Source organism: Helianthus annuus, chromosome 5, assembly GCF_002127325.2.
Source record: "Helianthus annuus cultivar XRQ/B chromosome 5, HanXRQr2.0-SUNRISE, whole genome shotgun sequence".
NCBI classification, from domain to species: domain Eukaryota; kingdom Viridiplantae; phylum Streptophyta; class Magnoliopsida; order Asterales; family Asteraceae; genus Helianthus; species Helianthus annuus.
The window spans coordinates 125570265-125574061 of NC_035437.2; the positions used below are offsets into that span (position 1 = coordinate 125570265).

At 37.9% G+C, this 3797-nt stretch overlaps 1 protein-coding gene across 1 annotated transcript; it reads right to left on the reverse strand.

Annotated features, from left to right (window-relative positions):
• Positions 1–865: 865 nt before the first annotated feature.
• Positions 866–1984, reverse strand: LOC110943564 (swi5-dependent recombination DNA repair protein 1 homolog). Its single transcript, XM_022185306.1, has one exon. The coding sequence runs from the start codon at positions 1982–1984 to the stop codon at positions 866–868; it is 1119 nt and encodes a 372-aa protein (XP_022040998.1).
• Between the last annotated feature and the right edge of the window lie 1813 nt (positions 1985–3797).

Genomic DNA, 3797 nt, shown 5'->3' on the forward strand with positions numbered 1-3797 from the left:
GACACACTTCTATCTCGTTGATAGTACTTCAATGGTCTTTTGAACTTTCTCTCGTGACTGTCTTTAAACCACTTTTTCCGTTCTTCCTTTTCCATATCTTTGGGAGTACCATCAAAGTTTTTGTCTTTTAAGATCTCAGCCACTTTTCGTCTCAACTCATCTCTATTCTCCTCTGTAAAGAACTCCATCAGCGTAGGCAACTGAGAAGTATCTTCACTAACACTCTCATCATCTGTCCAATCCTCAACCTCAACTCTGTTGTACATGTCAGCATCCTCAACATACTTATACTCGTATTCAGGTTGATGATTGATATCGAATGCATTTAATTCTTCTTCAAAGTCAAACTTGAAATCAGGATTCACCATACGGGTCATTTCTTTAATCGTTTCCAATGTGTACGTATGAAAATGTTTACCTTCTTCCCGATAAGTATCCAATCTCAAAATTAACTTTTCAACATGTTCAACATTTTGAGCATTATCAGACTCCCCCTTTCCTTTATCTCCCCCTGACTCTTCATTCACAGAATCATTTAGAAAATCATCAACAGTTCTTTCTTTGGAAGCCTCAGTCACTTTTACACCCATACCACCTTGAGCATCGTCATCATCATTATCAGAACCATGACTGCTTGCTGAAAATACTTTCTCATCCTCGTCATCTTCCTCATCATCACCCTCTTCTTCATCATCGTCATCATCTTCATCATCGTCATCACCAGCTAATTCTTCAGGATGTGTTTCTTCCTCAAAAGGCCAGATATAGCAGTTAAAGGTTCAGGATTCTCAACAACCAAGGAAGGAACAATTGATCTCTCTATTACTGCAGAACTTCCTTCAACGCCTTTACCTTTATCTTTCATCTATTCATTTATCTCAGCTTGACGTTTAGCCCTGAGTTCTTCGACTTGTATCTCTTCAAACTTTTGCTCAACTGACGTTCCAAGCATACTTTCAACGACTTTGTTTAACATATAGAACTCATGTTCTCTGAATGCTTTTTCAGCTTCAAGCTCTTTGTTTTTCAACTCGAAATATTTATTCTGTTCATCTCTGCGAGCTTTTTCTTCTTCAAGTTCAGCAACTCGCACTTTCAAGATATCAATCTCTGATTGATCAGTATCAATCTTCTTCAGCAATTCTTTGTTACCAGTCTCCAACCTCTTCACACGCATTTCAAGAATTTTTTCACGATCAGAAACTTTCTTGTTCTCAGCAGCTAACTTTTTGTTTTCGTCCAACACTTCATCCATCTTCTTTTCAAGCTTCTTTACTTGTTCATCGTTTGCAAAGCCAAAATCTCCAATATCTTCAAGAGTATCATGAGGAATATGAAGACCTCTGTGCCCAGAAGAACCAGGTGTTAGTTGAATTTGGGTGAGTTTTTTAAAGATTTCTTGCGATGTGAATAAGGTTTGTTGTTGTGGTGGTGAAAGATGTAGTGGTGAAAGGTGTATTGGTGATGGTTGTCTGGGTGGTGTTGGTTGTTTTGGTGGTGAAGGTTGTTGTGGAGGTGTATGTTGTCGTGGAGGTGATTGGATTGGTGATTGGTGTGGTGTTGGCTCATGTGGTGGTGTTGGTGGTTTCCTGGAATCTTTGGAAGGTTTCCTCTTTAAGACAATCTTCGGCTTTGAAATCTTTGGAGTAACTTTTCGTATCTTTGGAGACACAACTTTCTTTCTTGATCCGGCCTTCTTTCTACCACTTGAAGGTGATTGCGATTCAGACACATGTTGTGGAGATGGCACATATGGAGCATCTTCCTTTTCTTGCCTTTTCCTCTTTCTCAACAACTTCTCTTTCTCTGTCTCTGCTTGAATTCTTTTCAACCTTTCAGTTTCGTCAATCTCGTCATCTGAAGAGCTCGAAGAACTTGTAGTGCTCTTATTAACATCATCACCTTCAACGTCATCTATCACTTTCTCTTTTCCAGCATCCACATTAACTACTTGCTCTGTCTCTAATACATCAACATTAAACATCAAATTTTCACCAACATTATATGGATCTTCTTCCGCAGTTACAACAGGCTCATCTTACTCAGGTTCATCAACCAATAATGTCTTTGTCACTTTCTTTTGCTTTTTCTTTGGTTGTGATGAAGATCCCTCGCCCTCTTGTACTTTAGGAGTAACCTTTCTGCCTCTCCTCCTTGGTTCTTTGACAAACCAGTCATTTCTGGTGGTTTTGAACTCCACAAGAGTTTTTAGCTCTTCAGCGTAGGCTGCTTCCTTCATTTCTTCTTCGTTTCTCCAGTTTTGATGATCAACTGGATCAGGATCAACGTAGTTTGCATCCTTTATAAATCCGAAGAATTCAGCATCTATCTTTGGTTCTGGATGGTTTGGGTGATATCTCGCAAGCTACTTTAAAGAATCGTTGCTCATGTGTGATTGCACTAACAGATCATTCTTCAACTTACGTTCAATCTCTGGATATGCATGATCGATCATCATCTGTACAAATCTTGGATACATCCAAGTCTTGCTCTTTGTAGTAATATTCTCAGCCATGTAGTGAAAAACAATATGCGAGAAGTTATATTTCTTGTTCAACACCAAAGCAGTGACCATGTTCATCTGATAATCACGCATTGTATCATAACTTCCCTTGGTATGGCTTAGTGACATCAATATACAGTGAATAATAAACTTGTAGGGTTTCTGAAATTTCGATTTCAAATAATTTCCAACATTCAATGCACCTTGATAACCCATCCTGAGCATGCAACCCTTTACCATCCGTTCTGGAAACTTTGTTGGAGATTCTGCATCATCCGAGAAATTCACAACCTCACGAATAAGTGCCTCAGTAATGACAATTTTCCTCTTTTCATTATGCACCTTCACAATTGAATAAATTGCTTTGTTTTCATCATCATAACTTGCATGCTTCCAGAAACATTCTATACGTGACTTGTACAATGGACGCTGATCTGTCAAGGCCTTTTGAATAGGAATACGACCCATGAACTCCAAAATACTACTGAACTTGGCCAATTCAGTATTTTTCTTCATATCCAAGTCACAACAGCTGTTGTGAAGAGGATCAAAGATCACACTTGAACCCTGCACACACAACAGTACAACATGAATCAAAACACTTAGAAAAATTTCAACTTCAAAACATTTACAAGTGAAAACAACTAAGTGTATAGAAGCGAAATCACAAATTAATGTAAGAGCGAAATCACAAGATACTCATAAGCAAAATCAGCACATGTTCTTAGAAGCGAAATCACCCTGCTGTAAGAGAGAAATCACAACATCAACTTTGGGGCGAAATCAGATTGACATTTAGGAGCGGAATCACATTAGGTGACATAAGAGCGAAATCAGACATGATGCATATGAGCGGAATCACCTGACTTATCAGTTTGGGATGAAATCAAATTTAAACTCTCAAAACTTGTTGAATGATAAAATTGATTATGTTAACATGTTAAACTGATGATTCCGACACTAGGGTTATATTTTAATTTCATTTGTGACCCTAAACATGCCCTAGATCTAAGTCTGCAACACTCAATCATCATCAATCATGCAAATTGATTAGATCTGTAACAATTTACATACAAATATATGATCTACACTTCAAAACGACACTATACATATCATCTATTGTCCAGATTTAACAGTTTAAGTCCCTAAATCTAGGTTTCATTACACCACATCGCCGACAGTTCTAAAACAAGTATGATATTGAACAAATTGAGCCACAATCTACCTTTCCCATGACTAATAAACAGGATTATCACAAGATCTGATGAAAATCGGGCAGCAATTCGGTAGAAAA

Bases quoted from the DNA above. Each gene is read 5' to 3' on its own strand.
- LOC110943564 (XM_022185306.1), bottom strand. From the start codon at position 1,984: ATGTTTAATGTTGATGTATTAGAGACAGAGCAAGTAGTTAATGTGGAT.